The 27,555-nt window shown below is 49.0% G+C and overlaps 1 protein-coding gene across 1 annotated transcript in view; it reads right to left on the bottom strand.

Annotated features, from left to right (window-relative positions):
* The window catches only part of PDE2A (phosphodiesterase 2A), a 222,336-nt gene that overhangs the window by 61,307 nt on the left and 133,474 nt on the right, over positions 1-27,555 (bottom strand). The window contains exons 10-16 of the mRNA XM_032955406.2: positions 24,696-24,770; positions 22,853-22,894; positions 19,836-19,904; positions 15,433-15,563; positions 7,793-7,904; positions 1,316-1,355; positions 256-319 (exon numbers count right to left, since the gene is read on the bottom strand). Coding sequence (XP_032811297.2) covers positions 256-319; positions 1,316-1,355; positions 7,793-7,904; positions 15,433-15,563; positions 19,836-19,904; positions 22,853-22,894; positions 24,696-24,770 — 533 coding nt within the window. The remainder of the gene's footprint in view (positions 1-255; positions 320-1,315; positions 1,356-7,792; positions 7,905-15,432; positions 15,564-19,835; positions 19,905-22,852; positions 22,895-24,695; positions 24,771-27,555) is intronic.

Below are 27,555 nucleotides of genomic sequence, written 5' to 3'. Positions count from 1 at the left end.
TCATGCAGTAAAACTGAGAGGTTTTATTGCATGAGGCTCTGTGTGAGTGCACAACGATAACTACTGGGTTTGAGGGGGGCACCCCCCCGGAAAGTCCTGTTGACTCCGAGCCACCTGCCACCTATGGACAAAGTATGTCAGAATCAGAATCTCGATTTTAGACTGGAGGAATGCGATGAGCTGCGAAGGCTCTTTTTTTTCACGGGTGTCCGGCGAGCCGTGCGGCAGCGCGAACCTCCAGCTGCCCACCGGTACCTTTCGGCATTGCTCAGATTCCTCGCCTCTTGAATGATCTCGTGCAGCAGAACGGACACGTCGTCTGAGATCGCAAGACGGGAGGGGAACAGTTTATTCAGAATTAGAATATTTGTTGATGTGCTGGAGGAATCCGATGAGCTGCAAAGCCCTTCGTCGCAGATGCCCAGTCGGGGCGCCACGGGGTCAGAACGTTACAACAAACGAACAACACACAATCACGACGGGAGCGCCGAGTTACGCAAAAGGTAATTCTCGAAGCGGCTGCGCGTTGTTTGCGATTGCGTAAACGTATTGTTCCCAATGAGAACAAGGGGCACCCAAGGATCGGAGGGAGAAAGAAAAACAAATTAGGGGGCAACGTGAATTTCCGCAGCAGGTGGGGAAAAATCGTGGCACATTACGCGTGGCGTCGGTAATTTTACTTTAAAATAAACAATTATTTTTTCCCTATTTAACGCGTAGGCTTTCGCGACCGATGTTATTCAAGACAAAAGTTGTTTTGTGGTAGAGCGCGTGAATATAAGTGTGTCGTTAACCCACCACCACCACCACCCGACACAGTTAATCAGTAAGGTTTGTCACGTAAACAAAACGTGCCAATTAGTTACTACTTCAGCACCGCGGTGCGTTGGAGAGTAAACCCACAACATGTCCAATTTGGCTGTGTTGGGTGGTAGTGGATTGTAGAAGGGACCTGGCCACAAATGATAGCTCAACAAAGTGGCTTATGTGGAAATTTAAAGCAGCCAAATACTCTAAACGCACGTTGATTACAAGTATGGAGAGAAAAAAACGGAGGACCTGGAGAAACATCCACGTGACCATAGGGAAAGAGACATGCAAACTCCAAATATACAGGCATCAGGGTTGGGATCCAACCCACGACCTCCTGCACACCAGGCGAGGGAGTTAACATCTCGCCACCGCGGCATGATGTGATGTTCAACAGAATTTGCTAACTTTACGTTAAAAAAAAAACCTCAACAGATTTGTTATTTTACGAGATTGTCCAAAGGAAACGAGTATGATCTTAAACATAAACTTAATTTAAACTTACCTAAATGAGTGAACAGGTTTTTGGCAACTTGCAGCAGAGCCTGTAAGGGAATGAGAGAAAAAGTTTGTGAGGCCCAGGATTAAACAACGGAACCAACTCGTGACATTCCTACTCCACCCCCTACTTTATATTCGACAGTTGAATTGTATTTCAATGTTTGAAAATGCATTAATGTTTTATAATGCTGAACGATGATATTTCTCCCGCCCCTTTCTCGTATTGCAATTTTAAACGGGGCCAGATTTTGCTTTTCTTTGCTCTTTATTAACAATGATTTTTCTTCCGTTGCTCTAGCCACCTCTTGATAAAAAAAGCCAATTTTTAAAATATAAAACTTCACTTTCACTGCTCATCAAATGGGAAATTAAATAATAATTCCGTATTTGATGTAAATCCAGCAATCTCTCTTTCACGCTCAAAATAAATCACCATTCCCCTTGTCCACTAAAACAACCGAATTGTTGGACTAAGCAGTGGGGGGTGAGGGGGTGCAAGTGGTTAAAATTATGTAACGAGATTTTTGTTCCTGGGTAGTGTTATTTTCTAATTGCTTATGCCTCAAAGGTACAGGAAATGGCTATTGTTCCCCACAAACTTTGCTTTTGTGACCAGGACTTTATGCGAACAAATGACACAAATGCACACCACGTTTTCTCATTGAATATAAGTAAATAAAAAAAATATCACTGTCCTGGTCACAAAAGCAAAGATTGTGGGGAATAATAGCCAAATTCTGTACTTTTGAGGCATAATCAATTACAAAATAACACTTACTACCCAGGAACAATTTTTTTTTGTTTTACACTGAATAATTGGCGGTTTGAATAGAGTTACCCGAGTTCAAATCCGGGCCAAAGCTAGCACGTACGTGACGACTTGTATACGAACCAGTCCCTCGGCAACCCTCCCCCTTCCCCAATCCACACACCGACCAGAGTGGTGAAGTATGGTCAAACAACACCCCGTGTCTGGAGGCCTGCAACCAGCAGTCGATTTGACATATGTATTCCGCATATATGGACCTATATATATTTAGCCGTATAAACTAAAGGGAGAAATGCTATTTGCAAGCACTTTACATTCATACATACAAGGACAACAATTACAGATTTAGACCAAAAGACTTTAGGGCGAGCGCTGTTAGCGAGCGCCTATTAAGGCCAGCATAGCACAAAACGGATGTAAATTACTATTTGAAATTAGACCATTTGGCGACACTGGAATCCACCTGCCATGTCTGCCCTTTCAGTACCACACGTGTGCCACACGTGTGCCCTTTCAGTACCACACGTGTGCATAGCAATCCGCTCGCTCCAGCAATTGGGAGGCTTTTTTTCGTTTTTCCTTTTACCAACTCTCATGTGCGATTCATTAGCGTGGCGGGCCAGTCAAAATAAATGTTTGATCCAGAAAGGCATTTCCAATCAGCAGGGATGTGTGTGTATGGGGGGGGGGGGGGGAGGGTGGAAGTGGATAGTGTTGATAAACCAGAAATATTTTGCTTTTGTTACGCCAATTTGAAACACCTGCCCCCCTCCTGCTCGGCTCAGAATTTGACAACTCAGCCTGGTTTCCGCCGCGCGTGCGATTCAGACACGACAAAAAAAAAAGCATTCCTCTCCTCGCCAGAACCAATTCCGAGTATCCGCGTTTGGCAGTTTCTAATTGAGTCAATTCAACACGGACTGAGTGCGACGGACAGAAAGCCCCGCGGTTGCCGGTATCGGTCACTCGTGGGTGACCCGGGGGCTCATTGTGTTTCATCAACGCGAGAGGAGGCCCTTGTTGAGTTCGTCAAAATTTTGGACAATTGTGCGCACACTCAAAAAACAGACTGCCTGGTTTGGGGGGGGGGGGTGGGGAGATGGGGGGGATAATGGGGAGGGGGAGGATGGGGGGGGATGGGGGGAATGGGGGGAAGATGGGGGGAGGATGGGGGGGGTGGGAGGGGAGGGTGCGGAGTGGGGGGGGGCGGAGTGGGGGGGGATGGGGGTGGACAAATCAACGTGACCTCGAGGCTCACATTGCACGCCGCCAGGTGAGCTCCCCCTGCCAGACCCAGAGAATGTGCCGCCGGGTTCGTCGACGATCGGCGATATTTTTCGACCACGACGTTCGCTATCGCCGGGGATCGCTGCCCAGCGCTCGCCCTCAATCCGCACGGTCATTGGCGTCGCAGTGCGCGAGCGGCCAGCCACAGCCGTTTCCACCACGCAAAGCACGGGAATTGACGTTACGGAAGGAAACGGCGCGCTAAGGTGGCGGTGGCATGGCACCCCCCCACCCCCCCGCCTGCCCCCCGGCTGCAGAGGTTGGCGGTTCGAATCCAGTAGGGCACCCTGGCGATTACCGCGGTGCTGTGTATGGACCGTAAAATATGCGACGTCTGCCTCACGCTGGATGTGACGGGTCACCGGACGTCATTCGATACGAGTAGGTTATCGTGACACGGCGTCAATGGTTCCAAATTTGCTAATTCACCAGCAAAGTACTCAATTGGGATTACACATAGTGACATCGCCCCCTATTGTGAAACTGCTGCAGGCTATGTGAAACGCAGCGTATTTTTTTCACAATAGCCTTGCGCTATAATAATGGCACCAAATAATCAATATTAATCAATATTAATTTTAGGTGCGCGGCACACAAACGCCAGGGACGCATGATTCCCATCATGCCTTGCATGCATGTCATGTGATCACCAAATCGTCACTGGCCCGAAGGAGCTGAAATTGTGTGGCTGTATTACCGTCGCCACCTCTGCCTGTTGCCATCGCTATTCGTTTCCAGGCTGCGCGCATTTGCTCCCCCGTCTCGCGATGTAGAGGACGGAGGGGTGGGGCTTTTTCATTATTTACACAAAGCGTATGGGGGTTTCGTATAAATTAGCCGTGTCATTGTCGCCAACGAAAAAAAATTGCTCACTTTTCGCTGTTGTTTCTTTTCTGTTGCCACTTGAATAATTGCGACAACAACAACACTCATTACAACCAGTTTGTGTTGACGCTGTTGTTGACGCTATCACCACGATTTGTTTTTTTTTGTTCCAACAACAACAACAACAAAATAACAACAAAAAATCCCGAGGGTAGATTTCAAGCAATAAATTAGGGCAGGCCATGCTGAATCCAATTTCGAGCCATCAAAAATCACTGGCTGCCGTTGACAGCTAACGCTTTTGCCCTATCTCTCCCTCTCAAAGCTATCATCCCAAGCTACCCGTCAGCACGTTGTGCGACAAGTGTGCACCAAGGCTGCCTTGGCAACTGGCGAGCGTTCAGGTCTGGCTTGCGCAATTGCAGCCGCGCGCGAACGACAGCAAGGGGACAAATTCCGGCTGAGACGAATTCGGAGAAGCGCCAACGCAGAGGCGATTCATCCCTCGTGCCACGGCGGCGGCGGGGGGGGGTCACACTCCACCCCAGGTGTAACGTGTCCTCAAGTGCTTGCAGACAATTTGGTGAGCAATGCAAGTTTCGGTTCACGGACAGGCGCATGTATTTGATATTATCTGTATACCCGCAGATTCGGAAGCGTCACCGTCGTGATAATATACGCATACGTTGACGTTGGCTGTCACTGACTGATCATGCACGTGAAGCATAGTTTGATGGGGTGAAGACAGGCTGGTCAAACGCAGTGAGAGACAAGACAAAATTGGCAGGCAGACAACCTGGCAGACAGGCAGGCTGATTTGACAGATACCTTCACAGACAGACACACAGACTGACAACGCTAACAGACAGATGCACAGGCAGACAGGACAAACTGACGGACAGCGAGACAACACGATCACAGATCGATACACAGATTGACACACTGACTAATAATAATAATGATACAAAGGCAATGCTACCTGTATTGAAACCCCCCTGGCCTGCCCTCTGACCCTCTGCCCCCCACTCCCATGAACCTTTCTATCACAACAGCCACTGCACTCTCGTCCCGGGGCTGTGTCAGAAGACTCCAACGCCCCGAATTGGGGACGCGTCGCAAAAACTCCGTGGAACGGACGGTCGGTCTGTCGAGGCCGGAGCCCTTGGCCTGCGGCGATATCAAGAGCAGCAATGCCGAGGGGCTTCAGTGCACGCCTGCTAAAGCCACGGCGCCGCTTAGATGATTGGTCTTCGCTTTGAAACAAAAACCCTCGGTCGAGCTCGGGGATGATGAGAGACTTAACCACTTCACCTGCAATTCCAGGGGAAAGAGAAGGGAATTATAACGACGCAGGGTTTTTTCTTTCCCCTCACTTGTTCCCCCTCCCCCCAAAGCCGGCCGTCGCTTTAATGCCGTACGGATCCACTCCCAGGACTCGGAAAACATCGATCCCCGCCGCATAAATTCGCCGCGCGAACGAACGGCGGGCCGAGTTATAAATGTTTCTCCTTTTCTACCCCCTCCGCCCCCGCCCCCCTGGAAAGGGATTCTGTGACACGCAGATAATGAGCCAATTTTCTTTCCGACAAACCTGCCAGCGAGGGAATTAAAATTCGAGTGCGTAAAGACGTCCTGCCGCAGTCCCTTGCCCGATGTGCGGAGAGCGGCAGTTTCGTAACCTTTGGCCGCAATACGGAGAGCAACCACGCACGAAAAAATACCAAACCGAATTATCGAGACGAGCGAGAGCGGAAGGCGTTCGGCCGAAGCCAACAAAAGGGCATTTTAATGCCAATGTCCTATACACAGGTGAAACGATGGTTTGATTTTTCTCGGGACACCCACTTTATGGCAGTGGACAAACATCCCAATGCAGTACTCTCCTCCTACGTTTGGATGATAATCACAATCCCAATGCGGAACGGAGCACTATGATAGATAGTCCCCACGATGCCCACAATCCATCTCACTCTATGCACGAGGTGATGTCATCCTTCCACCTCTGCTGTGGTCATTCCTCTCAGGCATGTTCTCTCCATTTCCAATCATTTTTTTTGTTTAACCGGTTAAGAAATGAAAACAATTCAACATGTGTGAAGGTTAATTGCTGCCACTTTGAGGCTTGGCAGAAAATCACCGCTAAACATTGCAAAAACGAACGCAAGGCGAGAGCCCATTTCTTTAACGCGGGGCTGGGGCAATGTACCGTGGGGGATGCTCGCACTGTGGGCTCAACAAATGCTCATCGGCGGCTCAACAAATCTTGAGAGCAATCCGAGCCAATTTGACAGGATAGGATACAAAAAAAATTGATTTGGGCAGTTCCACTGCTGGATTATTTTTTTACGCCTGAGGACGACCGCTGGTGTTGCGATCGAAACGTCGTGATTTATTATTATTTTTTCCACCTACGTGACTTTACCGAAAGAACCAAAGGGTAGGATACAAAAAGTTGCTCGTTTCATGCGCTATGCTCGCAACGCGGCGCTTTCATTGAGGGTCCACGGGGCCGGGATAATGGCTTTCGCACTTGAACGCAGCGCGATCAGCAGCCCCGCAAAGGGAATTTATATAACAAAATGAAGCTCCCACTGCCCCTCCCCCCCGCCCCCCTCAATGTAATTTAGGACAAGGTAAAACTAAGTTTTCAGTCTCTGCTTCTTCCTTAATTCCCAAAGGGGTCTAAAGCAACCGTTATATATCTCTAAAACGCTGAAGCGTGCGGCTTTACTTTAAAGAGGCAAAAAGCAAGAACGGGTTAATGAGCAGTCTTTTTTTGATTTAAAGCTTTCGTGACTGCAGTCATTCATATTCTTAGTTTTTTCGGTAAAGTCACGTTGAAGAGAAACAACAAAATAACAAAATATAAACTAAGAATATGAGCAGTCTTTTGTTGAATCTGAAATTGATGATGGTTGAAGGAGTGTACCAGTGTCAGCATGACAAAAGAATGCCCACACTCGGTGCCCATTATCGGCTGTGATCTAAACGCATGGATCGGGAATACATGGACACCGACATGGAAAATTGATGTAACCCAATGGGGCTTACCTGGAAGAAAAAAAAGTTTAACCGTTGCGCTCCCTGCATTGCAGTTATAATTAGCATCCAAACGCATGAAGGGCATTGCATTGGAATGTTTGGCCAATTCCATGAACGGGTGTCCAGAGACGACCATCACGTACGACGGGGGCAAACTCTTAAATGATGCATTCAGACGGAAACAAGCGGGGGTGTTTGTTGCCCTGTCTTCTCCTTTGCCACACCTTGTTCGCGACGACGGAGACGAGCTATCGGGCACAGCATTCTGTGAATCCGCTATTGTGTTGATCGCGAGTTGTCTAACCACACTTCAACCGCATTGGCCAGTGCTTGTTTGGCGGGGCAGAAGCAGCTCCGATATCGCTCGCCACTATCGTTAGCCGTAGCCGGCAATCAACATCAGCGTGCTTACCACCGCGCCACCGTTCCCTCCCCCTTAGTCCCCCACCGCCCGATGAGGCATCATCAGCCGCCCGCGTTTAAAATGAGGGGGGGGGGGGGGGGAAATAGCATTTTTTGGAGGCCTAGAGTCCAGCAGCAGGGAGCAGTTGCAGTTACCTGGCACTCGAACTTGAGCTTTTGCTCCTTCTGGAAGGCGATGGTGCTGGTGAGCACGGTGGACGTGAAGCAGAAGCAGTGTTGGATCTTGCGCTCGTCCGTCTCCGTGTAGCTGCAAGAGGGAAGGCGGCGGGTGGGGGCAGAGCCAAGAACGAGCCGTGACAACGCTCCAGCCGTTGATCGATCGGTCGCTTTGGTGGAGGAAGCGTTACGTTTCCAGGCTAGAGAGACTTCGACCAACGAATGCGGCTAAAACACACACAGTGGCGGCGATGAACATCAACGGCAAGGCGAAGTTAAATTTGGCGTCTGCGTACAAAGACAATGATCACACACCCCGTATAGGCTCAACAGATTGTTGGGGCAGGTGCTGTTAGCGAGCACCTACGAATGTCGGCACGGCACACGAGAGTGACTGGTGGGCCAGCAGCACGCTCAGCCTGCATTTGTCTCACACGTGTGTGAATGCATTCACACACTCACACGCAACGGGAAATACGTTCTGTTTCGTCTTTTAGAACATAGGGTAGGTGGTGGGTGAGTAACGTAACCATTTTCCTTTACTTTGAAAAACCTTTGGCGGGCAGTCACACATTAGCACACACACACACACCTCGGGCAATTGTTACTGCAAGAGGCTCTTCTGCAGTGACAGTCTCCAGGGACAGAAGCGACCGAGTTTGATGCAATTAAAAAAAACACAGCAGTGTCGCCATTCCAAACATATACCCCTCTCGTACCCGCTTCGGGTGGCTAAAATGCTTGCAGCGATGGATGCGCTATCACTTTGCAGGCCATTAAGCGTGCTAAGCCACGACACGAACCGCTCACTACGAATAAACACACACACGTAGACACACGGACGGACAGACTCGCGCACGACGCATAACGGTCGTTCAAATTGAGCAGATTTGTAAAAAAAAAAACAAATTGCCATCGTGCTCCACGAGGGCTCCTCGCTCACTGCGCCCTGTTTCACGGGGGAGACGTCAATTTGCTTCACGGGCACTCCGCGAGCCGAGGCTGCTCACGGGCGGCGGGATTCCTGCGGTGGCGGGGAGTGCCGCAACGGGTAACGCAAATTCGGGTCAAAAGTGGCCGCGAAGCAATCGCTCGTGCGGGCCATTGTTGGCCAAACGTGACACCTGGGATAAGTGTTTGTTGTGTCGGTGTCGGAAAGAAAAAAAATAAACACTTTGAAGGCGGGAAAACAATGCACACACGTGCAGCCAGATACCTACAAAGCGTAGAGGTAACAAAAGCATCTTCATAGCCATTATTTATTTAACTGTTAAAACTACCCTGTACTTAAAAGGAATAGGAGTTGGCGGAGAGATGCGTGTATTATGAGTCAGGTGTTCCCAAATATACCCTAACACGGTCCAACCTTTTCATGTATTCCAATCTTTGTCAGTTATATAACATATGTACGTAGTTATATGCTACATGCGCCTAATTGTTGCACGTGCCTGATGATTGTTAAACAGTCCAGGTGACTTGTGAGCATTGATTCAAATCAAGAGCCATCTGATTTGAATAAGCACTCTCTGCACAGTGTCGAAGGTGTTTACCAATCATCAGGTGTTTACCAATCATCAGGTGCGTGGGTCGCTTAACAACTTGCATTGTAATTAAATGGAGATTGGTCATCACGGAGAGGCTTGCTCTGGCGAGTCGCAAAGACTGCACCAATAAGCGCTAGCGAGGCATACTTCAAAAGATCAAACAACCCCCACACCCGATGTAGCATGGGAAGGCCTTCTTCTAGCATTGAATAGATCACAGGTAAATTTGATGACGATCAATCCGATTGTATTGTATTGAGCTCACTGGGTTCCGTAGCGGCCCCACTCGCTATAAACGATTTCCTCTAGACACGGTGTGAATCCACTCGACCAGGAGTCGCTCCAACCCACAAGGCATCACGGTCAGCGCGCGCGGTCACCACCGCGTTTCAGGGACGCGGGAGCCGAGCGATGCAGTGGAGGCCAGGGGCGCAACAACTGCTGTACGGACACGGATACGGGACACTGTGTCCGCACTTTGTTCCTTAGCCGGTGTCCGGCTGTCTGGACACACACGGGATTCTTGGACACGGATACGGGACACTGTGTCCGCACTTTGTTCCTTAGCCGGTATCCGGCTGTCTGGACACACACGGAATTCTTGGACATCGATACGGGACACTGTGTCCGCACTTTGTTCCTTAGCCGGTGTCCAGCTGTCTGGACACACACGGGATTCTTGGACATCGATACGGGACACTGTGTCCGCACTTTGTTCCGTAGCCGGTGTCCAGCTGTTTGGACACACGGGATTCTTGGACATCGATACGGGACACTGTGTCCGCACTTTGTTCCTTAGCCGGTGTCCAGCTGTCTGGACACACACGGGATTCTTGGACATCGATACGGGACACTGTGTCCGCACTTTGTTCCTTAGCCGGTGTCCAGCTGTCTGGACACACACGGAATTCTTGGACACGGATACGGGACACTGTGTCCGCACCTTGTTCCTTAGCCGGTGTCCGGCTGTCTGGACACACACGGAATTCTTGGACACGGATACGGGACACTGTGTCCGCACTTTGTTCCTTAGCCGGTGTCCAGCTGTCTGGACACACACGGAATTCTTGGACACGGATACGGGACACTGTGTCCGCACCTTGTTCCTTAGCCGGTGTCCGGCTGTCTGGACACACACGGAATTCTTGGACACGGATACGGGACACTGTGTCCGCACTTTGTTCCTTAGCCGGTGTCCGGCTTTTCCGGAGACCGTCTAAGAGACACCGTCTCCACCATCTCGCGCCCGCTGCCCATTTCGCGGGCCCCGTTGACCATTTCGCGGGCCCCGTTGACCATTTCGCGGGCCCCGTTGACCATTTCGCGGGCCCCGTTGACATCCCTCCGTCGCGTCTTGCGCTGCGGAGCGAGGCTGTGGAGCAGAGACCAAGGCCAAGGGAGCGGCCACTGTGGGTGTCGTGGGTGTGATGATTTTTTGTCCAAAACTTTGGTGAGAATTTTTGGTATTTGAGTCTGAGCTTTTCTTCATAAATGTCATTCATGCGGACGACGGAATGTTTAAATACACAATAGCGCAAGGGCACACAAGGCTCAGTACTGGGTAGCCAGTGTGTAGGTTTTAACGTAAAAAAAAATTGTATTGCAGTAGACACTCTTTATCCATGACCAAGTGTGGGGTGATTTCCCGAATCTTATCTGTAATCTAACCTTTAGGAAAACGTCAACTTCCTCCGTGTGGCTTGGTCCCTGTGGAACGGCAACTGCCCATGACAGACGCCAAATTAATTTAGTTCCATGGAGTTAATTGTTAATGCAACAAATTAACTGTGCCTACAGTGGCCTACGGAAATTTGTTTTATTACGTGACAAAAAAACCCTTCATAATTAGTTTTCTTTTTGTACCGCAATAAAGCCACAGACAAGTTTCAAATGCCCCATCAAGTCTGATTATGTCACTTTGTTGTGGGATGAAATTTGACTCCGTGGTCCCGACAACATAATACGTCAAATTTAGCATTTACATCATAAACACAGGGGGTTGTGAGTTTCACCTCGGAAGACAGAGGGTATAAATGAAGGTGAAATGAAAAATTCATCTGTGCTGTATTGCCTATGAATTATGCATGTTTGAACTTTGCTTATTCACCGTCTTCCCCCTTCATTTTATTTCACCCGCAGCAATGTCCTCGCCGTAAGCCCCCCTCCGACAGAGTCCCCCCCCACCACCACACACCCCACATGCCACTCATCTCTTTAGTGTCCTTGCCAGGTCTTAAGCTCTGGGATTATCTCGGCGGGAGAGACTCGGGGCTGCGTTCCTGGCAGGAGAGGTGACATTTTCCTCAGAGGCCGCACCTACAGCGCGCCGGTAATTGGCTGTTCGTGGCCCGAGAGGCTGCAGATGGGCAAGCGGCACAAACCGGATTTACAGCTGCACATCAAACTCTGGCCCCACCACAGGTGAGCTGGTGACATTTTCACAAGTTGGTCTTTTAATTTTCTAGGGGGGGAGGGGCGAGGGAACCAGTTGAACATTAACAGAGCGTGGACTTTTTTTTACATTCTTTCCAATTAGTCACAAAGGCGTGTGCTAGGCCCGAACCTCACTGCAGTCGTCCAGGAGGACTAAAGCATGCGAAATTACCGAAAAATGACCCCAAGCCAAATGCAGCCTAACGGCTATTTAAAAAAACAGGTCCCTGCAGGGTGGGCTGGTAGGACAAGTCTCTGCGCTGTCTATTGCTGATTTTACACCCAACAGCACGAGATTTCACTTCGTTAAAGTATTGAAAGGGGACGGACAGACGGACGGACACATTAATCTATTGCAGGCTGGTACACTCAGTTTACAACTTCGTTCCTACCAGTATAAACAAAGGTCTTCGATTGTAGGAAAGAGACATCCACGCTGATTGGTCGGGAGGCAGACTTTAAAAGGGATTGGAGAATAAGGGGTTGAACGGGAAAACAGAAAGGATCCGTTAAAGGGAAAGGAGAGGGATTGGCTAGAGGTAAAAACAAGGAGAAGAATTTTCGAGAAACGGGGCCGAGGGAGATTTTAGGGGAGTGCACGAGGAGTGGGGAGGCTCGGAGGAAGATACAAGAAGGAAAACAAGCACGAATCCGAGGGTCCCTCATCGTGAAAGTACATAGTGGGGTTCCGTATTGTGGAAATCTTTAAATAAAAGTGGCTCTTCTTGTAACTTGTCGTCGGAGTCGTCACACATGTGCAATGTTTTGGAGGAAAGCAGGGCCTGACTAAATAACCATGACCACCGATGATTTCGACCGCCGTGACTTATCTGAAGAGCCAGGCGTTTCGGAACGTGGGCGTTGTGTGGGGTGTGTTTTTTTATGGTTCGTATTGTATTAATAAGATCTTCGGGCAGGAGGACAAGGCTGAGTCACTCGCACCCACGGGGACGGAGCAAACACACGAAACGCTCGACAATAATCAAGTGCTGCCGGCAGCGTGTGCGAGTCCCGGTGATGACACATCAGGGGGAGGGTGAGGGGGGGGGGCGGGGGCAAGTGAAATGTGAAGGAAAGAAGTAAAAAAATCGATTAATAGATTTTGCGTCTCGACTACACTGAAGAAAGCCTTGGCGCGACACACATGAGAGAGCGAACAAATGTCAGCTTTATGAAATTGAAAATTCGCAGGAGCTCTTTCGTAATTAATGTCATAGAGCGTGAGCACAGAATAAACATAGATCACATACACGGACTGGGCGGCGGCGGCGGCGGCGGGGGAAGCGTATTGCTAATTATAAAAATATATTATTAACAAATAAGAAGTAAATTAAGACATATATAATTAAAACACATCGATACGTTTGCCTCAAGACAGTTGCGCATCTCCATTCCCCTTTGCGCAGTTCGCAATGCTGGGCGCTCTCAACGCCCAACGTTGTTGAACGCGGCTGGGGCACAATGTGCGACGTCGCTGTGCCGTGACCTCAAGAGCACTCGCTCTGATTCCTCGCACAATGACAAAACGGTGAGTTTGGTTATCGAAACCTGGCCTGGTTCTCCGCTAGGTTGACTCAGCCCCAAAAGTCAATACCTGGTGGTGAATTGCCAACGTGGGGGGGGGGAAGTAGAGAATTTGTGGCGAGGTGCGCGTTGACAAGGACCCCCTTAAGATGTCTGTGCCGTCCTTAGTAGGTGCCCACAAACGGCGCTCAGTGCAACATTCTATAAACTGTGGATGCAAGTCATTACGACCATACTAAGTTATCAAATATTGAGATAACTCTGGTGGATCAGGAATCACTTCGCCTGGCACTGCTGAGATCCTGGGTTCAAACCCTGATTCCAGCCACCTGGTGATTCAACTGGGTTCTCAAGTACAGTAAGTTGATGGTCTCAGCCTGGTCACCATTGACTTAATCCCAGGCCCCCCATCAAATGTTTTTAAACTTAATTTGGCTTCATCTAGATTTGAAATTTTCGTGACTGCAGGGATCCATACTCTTTGGTTCTTTCGGTAAAGTCACGTAGGTAGAAAATAAAAGTCTACGTGACTTTACCGAAAGAACCAAAGATAATTCATTTGGCTTATTCCAGATCCGAGTCCTAAAATGTTTTGGTTTGACATACAACGAACACTCTTTCCAGGGCATTAAAAGGCGTGCCCCCCTGGTATGGATAAAAAGGCCAATCGGAGCGATTTCTGAAGTAGTTTGTGGTGACATCGTCTTCCAGAGACATTCTCTCCGAATTGAAATGTCCTCAACCTCCGTGAGGCGTTTGCCGATCGCACATTTTTGGAATATAAATTCATTGAGGGGAAAACGAGTTTGGATTTTGTACAATCTGTTCACAGGTACAAACATTAAGGTGACCGATCATATAATAATAATAAGCGTGACATTTGACCCCAACAGTGGGGGGGGGGGGGGTACTCTGAGGATAACAAAGAAGGAGGCCCATTGATTTGCCACTGAAAAAGATCATACAATGTGCCATCTCTGAAGTGGTGTTACCCCCCCTCCTCCCTCCCTGGCAGGTAGGTGGCACAGTTCCAAGATACCGGGGCTCCGACAGTGCTAAAGGGCTTCCAGCGCTGCATTCGGATTGTGGGCCTGCACATTAGCACCTGTCACAGCTTGGGATTTCTGAAAGGAGAGAATTGTGGCGAGAACAAAACATGATTACCGCGATACTGACACATGCCGGAAAGAGTCGGTGATTCAAACATTACTGAGTGGGAAGACTCGTCCTGCCAAACAAAGAAAAAAACAAAAAATCTATCATCTATGTCGAAACAAATTAATAATGGACAATGCACTTGGCTCATCCCTATATTTGTATAATTATAACAAAAATTGAACCATTGTAAATCCATTTATTGATGGCCTGCACAAGCCGAGTCACTCACTGACCATACTTCACCACACAGGTCAGTCCAGGTTGGTGAACAAGGCCAGCACCAGTTCAGATCTCACTCACCGCTGGAATTAGCTGTGGCCAGGAATTGAACTCGGGCCGCCTGCTTCATAGCGCGGTGCGCTAACCACCGCACTGACGCTGCACCCCGATAGTTTTAAATGCAATGCGTACGTACAGAAAAAATTGTCATTCATGCCCCCCGCCTTCACCTCTCACGAAATTGGACATCAAATTGCATGGCCATTCCCAAGTAAAAAATATATATATTTAATAACAACTTAACAGCTTTCCCCAAGCCATCAACACCATCTCCCCCACTGCCTTCCACCTCCCTTGTAATCCATACCATGAAAATTCTCAGGATCATCCTGGGATTGAGGCAGCAATGATCGCTTCCGCGCTGGGACATTACTGTGCGCATGTAGACGCATGCGTACATGTGCAAGTGTGCGTGCATGTGTGTGCGATTGTGGGGAGCGGTGGCGGAGTGGTTAGTGCGCAGCACTACGAACCCGGCAACCGGAGTTCGGTTCCCACTCACGGCCATGTGTACATGTCGCTAATAGAGACACAAAGGTGACCGGGCGTTTTGCTGGCCACCCACCCCTCGTGTGCTGCGCCGGCCTTCATAGGTGCTCGCTAACAGCACTTCCCCTAACAGTCTGTTGAAGTTACACGGGGGATCTTTGTCATTGTGTGTGCGAGAGTGCCAGCTCGTACCTCTGCCCATGGAGCTTGTTGAAGACGCAAGCGAGGGTGACAACCTGGGATGTGGCTCGGGCTACGATGGGCACCGAGAGCATGGAGTTCACACGGAAGCCCAACAGTGAGTTGAGGTGGTTTTGCTCTTCCTGTTGTTCCACACAAAACAAAAACAAAGAATCCCCCCCCATATCGACTTCAGTACGCCGTTCTGGCACGTGCTGTTAGTGTGAATGAAATTGAGGCAGGAATAGAAGATGAGGCGGTGGGTGGCCAGCAACCAGCCCGGAAGCCTTCATCTCCCCAGTGATGATGTTTACACACCTAACCAGATACTCGTTCAAGGTCGAGTCGACCTAGCGGGAGGCCCAGCATCAGGTCAGATATTCTTGGCTGATGTTAGCCACGAGTGCGAATCGACTTTGGGTTGCCCGGATCATAACGCAGTGAGCTAACCACTACAACTACCTTTTCTCGCACACACAGAGAACAGAGATCCCCCGTATAGCCTTAATAGACTGTTGAACTGTTGGGGTCAAGTGCTGTTAGCGAGCACCCACTCTCACTCACTCGAGCATGCTGCACGTGACAAACGTAGAACGTGCGCGATGACACGCGTCCAGGTGGGTTCCTGAGCGGCCCACCAAAAAACACGCCCGCTCACGTGGCTCCAAGTCCACCAGGGTGATCCGTACGAAATGTTCGAGGTACTCGTGGACCACCAAAGGTCTCCCCAGCACGATAGGGCGAAAGCGCGAGACCAGCGGAGGCGCGCGCTCTCCCACCACGGTAACAAGAACAACAACTCACATGATTTGTTTCCTTCAGTAAAGTCACGCAGATAGAAAAAAATAAAAGATAGGGGACAAAAAAACTACGACGTTTCGATGACAACGCAAGCGATCGCTTGTTTTTATTTGCTTTCATTTTTTTCTATCCACGTGACTTTACCGAAAGAACCAAAGAATATGAATTCATGCAGTCACAAAACAACAACGACAACAACGACAACAACGGCAAAACGTTCACAGCCGCCGGTGCTAATGGCTGGACGAGCGAGTGAATTTAAAACGCTCGCGTGCCTCTGCGCTCCCGCGAACGCGCGGCCCATCACTCGAGCACGTGGCGTGGATGGAATCGCTGGCGTGCAATTTGGGTGTGACACGGAGGCCAGATGGAGAGGGGTGGGGGGTTAATGCACCGGCCGAGTTGAGTGTGGGGGGGGGGGGTGATAGGTGGCTGGTGGTGGTGGGGGGGCATCGCAATGCCATGACGCTGGGCTGTAGAGACACGCCGAATATTATCGCGGCGCCGTATACGCGTTAACAAAAACGTGTAACCAAGAGCGCTCGCGTGTGTGTGTGTATGTGTCCGCGCAAACAAACTCGCACCGAAAACGGAGAGGCAACCGTTTAGTGCCCCGATATGCTGCTTGTGGCTGCTAGTGACCTCCCATCGAGGCTGGCAAGGCAATTCAAGTGCTGGCGGGGCACTTCGTGGTGATGTACACAAACCACGTGTGCCTCCATTCCAAAATGTTGAGTATGACTCGCGGGGGTGGGTAACGTGGATAGGTACAGACACCACTTGATCCTTATGGCAGTACCCCGGGGTACCAAATAATACAAAATAGCCGAGGCAATTAAATATTTTATTTCTGGGACACTATTTTTTCCAGGGGTGTACTGAACTCCGCGACTGGGGTACCAATCCATTTTGAAATCAGTGCCACTCCGCGATGTCGAAATGCAGCGAGGACGATTGTGCCGAAACCCTGAACGCTCGCGGTACGCACCGTGGTGGTGCATCGTGAGTACAGCTCGTCGAGACGAGTCGATTGCCGCATCGCCGACCATCGACAGATAAAAATGACTGCATCACGGACTTTATGCGAGAGCCGGGGTACTATGGTACCCCAGGGTACCACCATAAAGTTCACTTGTCACCGATGGGATGTATACGCAGGAAGTAAAGCCAGGTCGCTGGGGATTCACCAGTGAATAAACCGGTGAATAAACCGGCGAATAAACCGACGAATAAACCGGTGAATAAACCAGTGAATAAATCAGAGAATAAACCAGTGACTAAACCGGTGAATAAACCAGTGACTAAACCGGTGAATAAACCGGTGACTAAACTGGTGAATAAACCAGTGACTAAACCGGTGACTAAACCGGTGAATAAACCGGTGAATAAACCAGTGAATAAATCGGTGAATAAACCGGTGAATAAACCGGTGAATAAACCATCTCTCTGCAACAGCTCCCTGCTGTGTATTGTACGTTAAGATATCGATCCCCCATATAGTCATACAGACTGTTGGGGCAAGTGCTGTTAGCGAGCACACGGAGAGGTGGTGTGGCCAGCACCTCGTCCAGTGGCCCTTGTGTCCCCAGTTGCGATGGTTGAATGAGACACCACGTACACATTGCTGATTGAGTTGACCTAGGGGAGGCTGAGAATCGGGGTAGATTCAAGCTGCCACTAACCACTAAGGCATAGCTTCCCACGCACTCAAAAAACAAAGACAAAGATCCCCCGTATAGCCTTAACAGACTGTTGGGGAAAGTGCTGTTAGCGAGCAGCTATGAAGGCCGGAACGGTCCACGAGGGGGTGGGAGATCAACACCACGCTCGGCCGCCTTTGTCTCCCCAGCGGCGATGTTTTTAGGCACCGCACCGGGTATTCATTTGAGGTTGAGTCGACTTAGGGGAGGCCCAGTACTGGTTCAGAAAATCGCCGCTGGTGTTGGCCATGAGCGTGAATCGAACTCGGGTGGTGGGGTTCGTAGCGCAGCGTAGTGCTAACCGCTACACTACCGCTCCCCACCCCATGCACACACATAAACACACGTACACACACATTTAGAAGGTGGGCTAATTTCATACACCAATCTCTCAGGAAGTCTGCAATGATTTCCACAATATGCGTCGCATATAAATGTAAAAAAATCAATTTGGCCTTGTTTTACCAGGCTGAGTGGAAATCATTTCAATGTTCAAATGTCGAAGGATCAGATGTGCAATAGCTTGGCTCCATTTTTATTAACCTTGAAACTTTTTTTCAATTAACTATACAAAATATGCATATTTTAATGTCTTTAGCACCGCTTGTACTTATGATAACATTACATTTTATTGAGTATTTTGGGGGGAATTCACTGTTGAATGAAGGCCTCCTCTTGCCATTGTCGGTCATTGGGGTTGTTGAGCATACTTCACCACCCTGGTCAGTGTGCGTTGGTGAAGCGGGTTTAGGGGCAAGGTGCTCAGGAGCGGTTCATATATACGGGACATCTGTCAAAGTGTTCTTCATAGCTCATGGGATTCCTCCAGCATCAATACAAATTCTGATTCCGATTCAGATTCCTCTCACCGTTGACGTCACCCGTGGCTGCGAATCAAACCTAGGTCGCCACTGCGCCGCTTTAGAGCCACAACAAGCCTACGCGAGTAACACGACATGTATTCGTTACTTGATTCATTGCAGGATGAGCAGGAACACTGCGGGACAATGATCAGCTCGGAGAAGAGAATTTACACGTTTGAAAGCAGCGAGGGCTCCCCAGACATCTCAGTTTTTTGAGAAAACTGAGAATAGATTTGGTATCAAGGTGTGACTTTGCGTCAAGCCTGAGGTCTTCGGGGAGGAGTGGGGGGGGGGGGAACGACGAGAGGCGGAGAGCGACAAAGAGGAGTGGTGACAAGACACATCGATGGATGGGGCAGACAAAGACCGAGACGCACAGAGAGAACAGGGCGAGGAAGCAAGGAGACATTGGCACAGAGACATTTTGTAATTGTAGCGAGAGAAAGAGGGAGGGATAAGTTGTGGAACAGAAATAAACAATATCGGTCCATCCGGGGGAAGGTTTACTGCCTGCTGCCGCTGCTGTTGCTGCTGTCAGCCGTGCACTTTAAAAGAGATCACTTTTCACGAGATCTCATTTCTCCCCAGAGTAACAGAAGAGAGAATGGTGCCAAGAAACGGGGGGGTGGTGGTGGTGGTGGTGGAGCCTCTTAGAAACGTCTCTCGATTCGCAGCGCCACCGCGCTCACCACGCAACAACAAGAACAACAACAAGAACAACAACAACAACGCCGGCGGTGGTGGTGGTGGTGGCGTTAACTCAAAAACACCGGGAGAGAGACGGTGGCGAAGTCGCGGCTCACGCACCACCCTCGCCCGCCCCCCCCCCCCCTCTACCGACGCCGGTAGACGCCAGGAGAGGCAATTATAGCTCACACACCCCGGAATTACCTCGCACAGCCGATGTTTAATTGGGTGCCATTAAACGGAGACATCATGAAGTCGGGGGGGGGGGTGGAGACGACTTTGCCGGTAATTGAAAAACAAAACAAAAATTCCCCAAGAGACGAACGGGTGGCGAGGAGCTGATGCGGGGCTTCGTGACCCTCACCTGACTAATGTCTCTCAGCGTGATGGATTTCTTGTTTTCCACCGCCACTCCCAGACGACCGAAGTTGAGCTGCACGGGACAAAAAAGAAATCGAGGCAAATGTGTCACGGAAAGGAAGATTGCAGCGCTCGCCTTCGAAAGTGTGTTGTTTTACTTGATGGTGAAGCGCTCAGCTTTCAAAAAAAAACTGAAAGCTCAATTGGCCTTTCTCTTCCTACTTGGGTTTTTTTTTTGGTGTCACTTGTCTTTATTGTTGTCCGTAATTAGCCGCAGGTAAACAGCAATCAAACGCCTTCAATCTCGGGGTAGCGTCACCGGTGCCAAAGCGTGGGACCACCGGGTACTGCAGAGCGGCGACGGAGGGAAGGATTTCGTTTTTGCCAGCGCGTAACGCGAGAGACCCATCCCTATCTTCGATCGGTCAACATCGCATGTGTCCCCATTACTCAGTGAAACCCCACGAGATGAAGTGACAAATGGGAAAACATATTTGAGAGCAGTTTTGGCGCCAATGAAATACGAATTATATTGCCTGCTCTGGACCAAATTTGGGTCAGGAACGTTCGCAACGACAAAGCAAATGGAACGGAAACTGGGAAGTGCACAGAGAAGCGTGGAGGGATGGACGCTTGGAATTACATCGAGAGACACAAAGACGAACACATGGGTTTGGAGAACAAACGCAGATCGAAGACCATCATATTGACTCTTTATGAAATTCAACGGGGTTGGGCAGGATGCGTCGCGAGAAGAGATGAGGATGGAGCAATGTAACTTTCTGATGCGGCCCTACTGGGTATCCGTGAAAAATTGCTTTCTAGCTCATCGGATTCCTCCAGTATAAATACATATTATTTTTCTCAATATCTGGCCTGGCCCTGATTGACTGTTTATGTAGGGGACCGGCAATTCAATGCTGCTTTCCGTGCTTGCTCTCCCTTGCTCAGGTGCCCCTGTGTGCCTGCTCGATCTCGAGCAATCATGAGCTCATCGCCAAGGTGATTCTGATGCAAGTGGCCCTTTGCGCAAGAGCACGAGACGGATCATTGCATCGCGAGACGGTGAGAGATGGTGACGGCTTGGGAAAACCTTCGTCAAGAAGTTCGATCATTGCTGATAACAATGTTGACTGCATTATAGGAGGAAGAAATCACTCCCCACCCCCGTCCTCCACTTAGTGATTCACGGTTGTAATTTCATTCAGGATCAGTACCTTTTTTTCATTCCTCCAGTCTAAATAAAGATTCTGATTCTGAATGTGGCTGAAGGGGATTAGATGAATTCATTCCATACATTTCTTTAAAACTACTTTTTTGTGTTTGGTTGGTTGTTCTTTTCCACACCTCCGATTAGCACAGTTGGCAAGGTACGGTGAGAGAAAAGTTCAACATACGTACATACAGCGTATACAAATAAACACATCGACGCTCATAGACGCTATTCGATGCGTCAATGATTCGATTCCACCGTTGCTACCCTTAAGACGCAATCAACGTTTTACTTGCGCAATAAGGAATTTCAAAAGTCAACGGAATGGAATTGGCCGCAAATTGATCCTCCCCGAAACCGGATTTTCAAACAGGTCCCCCAGAGACGCATGTGCTTTTGGTTTGTAGGTTTAAGGACTTGTAAGCCGTAGATCCACCGAGGAAATGTGTGCGGCAGTTCTTTAAGGGACACACTGCGGCAGCTTTTAAGTTTCTATGTTTCTCTCCTCTGTGGTTTGGCAGCGCCCGAACTTTGTTTTTCCCCAAGACAGATTTGTAATTGCGTTCCCGTTGTCTTTACACTCTGCAGTTTGTGCGATAGCAATAACAAACTTAAGTTAAAATGTGAACATAAACATATAAGAAAAGGCTTTACCCTTTCTGGCAAAATAAACGGGGGGTGTTGAGACATTCATACACCAAATAGACCCCTATTTCAGGGCATCAAGTCTGCATTAAGCAGACATACTTGGGGCAAAACGTGCCAACAAAAATGCTCTGATAATACATGTTTTATATTCTTGGTTCTTTCGGTAAAGTCACGTAGAAGGGAAACAATAACATCAAATAAGTTATTGCTGTATTGTTTCCCTTCTACGTGACTTTACCGAAAGAACCAAGAATATGAATCCCTGCAGTCACGAAAGCTTTAAATTAAAATGTAATATATGCTTTGTCTTTGGCACGGATTGGTCTACACCAGCGACAGCCTTCTTCATGACCTAGTCTCACCGGTGTTAGGCCAGAGAACACCAAAAGGCAAACAGTAAGAAAGGCAATGCAAGTATCAAATTAGTAATAGCTGTGGTTGAGCAGTTATACATGGGACCTTTTTTGCCAGTATCAAAAGGCCCCAGAGTTAAAAGTAACATACAGCCCTTTGACAATCTACTGCTCGATTTAGGCTTCCCCGTGATACGTAAGTCATGGTGGGGGTTATTGCACCATGTTTCATCATGCTGGTCAGTGCAGGTCGGTGAAGGAATGCGGTTGGGGAGGTGGTAAGGGCTCAGGACTGGTTCAGATATCGCTCCCCAGTGATGTTAACTGTGTCCGGGAATTAAACTCAGGGCATCGGGTTCATGGTGCGAGGGTGGGGTAGGTGAGTTGGTGGGGGCGGCGCTTAACCACTGCACCACTGCCCCTCCAATAATTTGTTTATTTTGTAGCTAATTCTATCCACGGTGACCGATTTCTAACGGAAAGATCCCTCGCCTTTGAAGCTCGGCCCGTCGGCCAGCATTGTTTCAAGCAAGCCCGACACCTGTTGGTGGACGTCACGCTGAATGTCAAAGCCGATCCAGAGTTTGGGCTTGCGGTTGACACAATGCTGCCGAAGAGATGCGCTTCACAATCGCGTTTGCCTCGTACGCTCCGCGATGAACGCACACCGATGAATGTGTCTCACGCTCCGCGATGAACGCACACCAATGTGTCGCCGAAGCAAGACGCACGTTTCGCAAACGAAGCGAACGTCCCGGTCACCGTGCATGGGGGCAAATTTCTGCGCCGGCGGCGACCGGAACTTACCGGAATGCTGATTTCTTCCTCCAGAACTTTGTCGCCAACAACCTGAAGAGGGAGAAGACAAGCTCGCGGCTATTGGTACACGATGCACGCTCACACTCCGCTCACTAAACAACAAACTCCGGGTCAAAGGCTAAAAAAATATATATTTCTCAGCCCACGGTTCGATTGAGAGTGTTTTTTTTCCCCCGCCCTTTAAAGCCGTAGCCAGCATCTGAATAGGAACGACAGGGTGTTTATTTAAGTCGTATCCTACAACAAAGGATGGGGCGAAATAACGATGAAGAGAACATCAGAGAGTCCGAGGATAAATACAAAAGAGTTGGCTTAATGATGTTTACAAACATTACTAGCGAGGCTTAAAAGATTTAATTTCACACACATACTACCCCCCCCCCCAAAGCATCACTTAATCAGTTATGCATTGTCACTGTTCTGTCTCGTTTGTACTGTCTCATTAAATCGGCGTGTGTGTGTGTTTGTGTTGCGTGTTGTTTATTTTGTCTATTCATCGCATTAGTCTAAAGGTATACAAACTCGGCGTGGTGTTTGTCCTTCACTCTGAAGGACCATTGCCTGAAACGTCCACCTCACGCAGTCCAACTTATTGATTAATGTTGTGGGTGTATTATGAGTTGCGTCTGCGTGCCACAAACAACAATACAATGTCTTAATTTTCTTTTTATCCCTTACTATTTTTGTCCTTTGCGTACAGAACACCAATAAGTTCACTAAGTGTAAGTTAACCTATTAATAACAACAACATTAATGCATTTGTTTGTACAAGAAACGAACTCCCGTCATTCATATCCCCGAGGTTGTGAGGCTCCAGAATTCCCGTTCTGAAAGGAAACCAACGGAAAAATGTCGGCAGCGGCTACCGCCAAAGAAAACGTCTCTGAAACATAACCTCGTCGCATCGTTTGGAAATTAGACAATCTAAATGTGCCCTCCTCCACCTCCATCCTGCACCCAACCGTAACGTCGCTCTCTCCCCAGTTCTTTGCAACAAAACGGCCGCAGCCAGACGGCCATGGATTTGTGCGCCCGTTCCGGCACAAAGGGTCGAGAAGTCGCTGCGCCGAACGTGCGAATCGCCGCGATGTGAACAAGCGGCGACCTCTCAAAGCGAAACTAAAAACCACCCCGCGCGCGCGAGAGTCAAACCTGCTGCACCAACAGGCCTGGCCGGCACGGCTGAAACATGGCCCACGGCGAATGACGCCCCGGCGCCTCTCGCTCAAGGGCGACCGGGAGGCAAACGGGCGGCCAGCGAAAAACATCACCACATTTCAAAATGAATTTAATCAATGAAATAATTGGCTTTAAATAATCCGCGTAAAAATACACATGTCGCAAGGTCGCCACCAGTAGAGCACGTGCTGGACGTGCCCATGGGCACGGGCCAAGGCCCGGCTCCAACTTCTCACGGAGAGTGGTGGAGGGGGCAGTAAAGCTGTTGTGTGTGGGGGCGACCATCGCAGCGAGTCACCGACGGCGAACTCGGGTGGTGTCAAAGGGACATCTGGTGGTGCGGGGCCCAGCCCAGCACCCGCCGCTTGCCACACGCGCCCGCGCTAATGACGACCTTGCGCTGCCTCACCGTGACCTGGCTTCGAGAGGTTGCACTCTCTGGGGGCTGAACACGACCGCGGGTGCGTAACCGTCCGCAAAGTGACGTGTCGTCTGCTTCGCGGCAGACGTTGGGAGATGTCATTCGCAAGTAAGAGTAGGCCATCACGTGCCGGGGCTCACTGTCCAAATTTGTCAAATTTGATAAATTACCACTCCACCCCCTCCCCCCACGCCCCACAGCATGTGGTGGTGCCTCCTGCGCCATCCGCACCTGGCAGAAGAGCTGGTTGGCATCCTCCGAGACGAGCAGCAGGCAGCAGCACTCGGACTGCGTCTCCTGCTGCAGCTGTGGGGGGGGGGGAGGAAGCAACACCGCGGACACGGGGAGGACGTTACCACCGTGCGCGGGCGTGAGCGCCATCGCCGTTGAGCTGCCGCTCAGCTCTCCCCTCCGTTGTCGGGTCGCCACCTCCCCGCGTGCTGTTCGGAACGACGTCCGACGTTCCACTCCGTTCGCCGGGAGCTTCATCAGCAACTCGGACGCAGTTGGCTGAAGAAGCTCCCAGCACGCGGAAACGGTGGCGAACGGCGCGCGGTACGATCCGAAATCGCGTCGGGTAGATGTTGAGGGGAACATTTATTTTTTTGTTTGTTCCGTGGTGCATGCCAAATCGTGAGTCGGAAAAATGTGTTTCACGAGGGTGCTGCTACATCGGGATGTTCGACCTCATGCGGGTGGAAAATGAAGAAGCTGGAGAAAACATAAGCTTGCACAATGATGTCACTTTAAAGTACTGCACGGATGGGATGACAGAATCCACAGCTGGACTGTCATGCTTTTGTCACCTGCCCTCCCAAAAGCCCACGTCTACAATACCCAGTATTCTCAGGCAATTTTTTCCGTCCAATTGCTAACGAGGCTCAAACCTTCTGAGATACATCGCAGCAATTTCATCGTAGGCAAGCGACTGGTTCTCAGCTCTATCCTCTCATCGATTGTGCACATCTGAGTTCCATCACTGCGCTTGTGTTTTTGTGTGCGCTTGTGTTTTTGTGTGTGCTTGCGTTTTTTTGTGTGCGTTTGTGTTTTTGTGTGCGCTTGTGTTTTTGTGTGCGCTTGTGTTTTTGTGTGTTTTTGTGTGTGCTTGTGTTTTTGTATGCACTAGTGTTTTTGTGTGCGCTTGTGTTTTTGTGTGCGCTTGTGTTTTCGTGTACGCTTGTGTTTTTGTGTGCGCTTGTGTTTTTGTGTTTTTGTGTGTGCTTGTGTTTTTGTGTGCGCTTGTGTTTTTGTGTGCGCTTGTGTTTTTGTGTGTGCTTGTGTTTTTGTGTGCGCTTGTGTTTTTGTGTGCGCTTGTGTTTTTGTGTGTGCTTGTGTTTTTGTGTGCGCTTGTGTTTTTGTGTGTGCTTGTGTTTTTGTGTGCGCTTGTGTGTGCTTGTGTTTTTGTGTGCGCTTGTGTTTTTGTGTGTTTTTGTGTGTGCTTGTGTTTTTGTGTGCGCTTGTGTTTTCGTGTGTGCTTGTGTTTTTGTGTGCGCTTGTGTTTTTGTGTGTTTGTGTGTGCTTGTGTTTTTGTGTACGCTTGTGTTTTTGTGTGCGCTTGTGTTTTTGTGTGTGCTTGTGTTTTTGTGTGCGCTTGTGTTTTTGTGTGTGCTTGTGTTTTTGTGTGCGCTTGTGTGTGCTTGTGTTATTGTGTGCGCTTGTGTTTTTGTGTGTTTTTGTGTGCGCTTGTGTTTTCGTGTGTGCTTGTGTTTTTGTGTGCGCTTGTGTTTTTGTGTGTTTGTGTGTGCTTGTGTTTTTGTGTACGCTTGTGTTTTTGTGTGCGCTTGTGTTTTTGTGTGTTTGTGTGCGCGTGTGTTTTTGTGTGCGCTTGTGTTTTTTGTGTGCTTGTGTTTTTGTGTTTGCTTGTGTTTTTGTGTGCGCTTGTGTTTTTGTGTGCGCTTGTGTTTTTGTGTGTGCTTGTGTTTTTGTGTGCGCTTGTGTTTTTGTGTTTGCTTGTGTTTTTGTGAGTTTGTGTGTGCTTGTGTTTTTGTGTGTGCTTGTGTTTTTGTGTGTGCTTGTGTTTTTGTGTGTGCTTGTGTTTTTGTGTGTGCTTGTGTTTTTGTGTGTGCTTGTGTTTTTGTGTGTGCTTGTGTTTTTGTGTGTGCTTGTGTTTTTGTGTGCGCTTGTGTTTTTGTGTGCGCTTGTGTTTTGTGTGTACGCTTGTGTTTTTGTGTGTGCTTGTGTTTTTGTGTGCGCTTGTGTTTTTGTGTGCGCTTGTGTTTTTGTGTGCGCTTGTGTTTTTGTGTGCGCTTGTGTTTTTGTGTGCGCTTGTGTTTTTGTGTATGCTTGTGTTTTTGTGTGCGCTTGTGTTTTTGTGTGCGCTTGTGTTTTCGTGTGTGCTTGTGTTTTTGTGTGCGCTTGTGTTTTTGTGTTTGCTTGTGTTTTTGTGAGTTTGTGTGTGCTTGTGTTTTTGTGTGCGCTTGTGTTTTTGTGTGCGCTTGTGTTTTTGTGTGCGCTTGTGTTTTTGTGTGTGCTTGTGTTTTTGTGTGCGCTTGTGTTTTTGTGTGCGCTTGTGTTTTTGTGTGCGCTTGTGTTTTTGTGTGCGCTTGTTTTTGTGTGCGCTTGTGTTTTTGTGTTTGCTTTTTTTGTGTGTTTGTATGTGCTTGTGTTTTTGTGTGCGCTTGTGTTTTTGTGTGCACTTGTGTTTTTGTGTGCTTGTGTTTTTGTGTGCGCTTGTGTTTTTGTGTGCGCTTGTGTTTTTGTGTACGCTTGTGTTTTTGTGTGTGCTTGTGTTTTTGTGTGCGCTTGTGTTTTCGTGTGTGCTTGTGTTTTTGTGTGCGCTTGTGTTTTTGTGTGTTTGTGTGCGCTTGTGTTTTTGTGTGCGCTTGTGTTTTTGTGTGCGCTTGTGTTTTTTTGTGTGCTTGTGTTTTTGTGTGCGCTTGTGTTTTTGTGTGTGCTTGTGTTTTTGTGTGCGCTTGTGTTTTTGTGTACGCTTGTGTTTTTGTGTGCGCTTGTGTTTTTGTGTGCGCTTGTTTTTGTGTGCACTTGTGTTTTTGTGTTTGCTTGTGTTTTTGTGTGTTTGTGTGTGCTTGTGTTTTTGTGTGCGCTTGTGTTTTTGTGTGCACTTGTGTTTTTGTGTGCGCTTGTGTTTTTG

This window comes from Petromyzon marinus, chromosome 16 (assembly GCF_048934315.1).
Source record: "Petromyzon marinus isolate PM22_M1 ecotype Great Lakes invasive population chromosome 16, UKy_Petmar_22M1.pri1.0, whole genome shotgun sequence".
Taxonomy (NCBI): Eukaryota; Metazoa; Chordata; class Hyperoartia; order Petromyzontiformes; family Petromyzontidae; genus Petromyzon; species Petromyzon marinus.
This window is presented reverse-complemented; position numbering and strand designations above follow the sequence as displayed.